This window comes from Pholis gunnellus, assembly GCF_910591455.1.
Source record: "Pholis gunnellus genome assembly, chromosome: 2".
Taxonomy (NCBI): Eukaryota; Metazoa; Chordata; class Actinopteri; order Perciformes; family Pholidae; genus Pholis; species Pholis gunnellus.
In genome coordinates, this window is record NC_136536.1 from 15,824,481 (window position 1) to 15,825,272 (window position 792).

A 792-nucleotide genomic window follows, 5' to 3' on the forward strand; every position below is an offset into this window, starting at 1 on the left:
TTAGCAGGAGGTGAAAGTTTTCCAGAAGAAGTTTTTACAGGGGGCTTTGCGGTCACGCTGAGGCAATGATAGCCTGTTGTAGACCGCCCTCTCCTCCAGACGAGACTCCAGCGGCTCCTCAAGTTCCACAGGTGCTGCTTCCCCCGGCAGCATGTTGGTGTCCAGAGCTCCATCCAACAAGCCTGACACCAGCTTCAGGATCAGCTCCTTGCGCTCTTTGCTCAGCTCCTGACCACAAATCAGATACACATTTGTTTATTAAACATATTGTGAAAAAGACTATGGAAAATGGGAAAATGTTACATCTTACGTCTATGTGACTGGACTGCTCAATTGTAAAGTGTCATGATTTACTTTTCACATTTAAGACGGTACAAATAAACAGGCTGAATTAAAGGCTAGATTATTTTAAATGCAAAATAGAGATATCACAAGATGTGTCGTATGTGTACAGATTGTAAAGCCCTCTGAGGCAAATTTGTGATTTGTGATTTTGGGCTATACAAAGTAAATTGAGTTGAGTTGGATTTAGTTTTGTTGATTTCACAAGCAATTCTAATTATTACTGTAACATAATAATAATAATTACTATTATTTTAAAAAAATGTACCCCAATCTATCAATAGCAGTTGCAACTATAAGGAAAATTCCCCAGGAACTACAAATGAACAATACAAATCTCCTTACCCTGCTCACATGGATGGAGCTCCTATCCTCCAAGGGAAGCAAGGCGGCTGCTCTAACGCTGAACAGAACCCCCATGAGAGCCGCTAACACCACCAGGAGCTGCAT

General features: G+C 41.4%; 1 protein-coding gene across 1 annotated transcript; it reads right to left on the bottom strand.

Moving 5' to 3' along the window:
• Positions 1-792, bottom strand: sst6.1 (somatostatin family member 6.1; the record flags this gene model as incomplete). The annotated part of the gene is made up of 2 exons (XM_079172808.1): positions 1-228; positions 688-792. The coding sequence occupies 2 exons, from the start codon at positions 790-792 to the stop codon at positions 1-3; spliced, it is 333 nt and encodes a 110-aa protein (XP_079028934.1).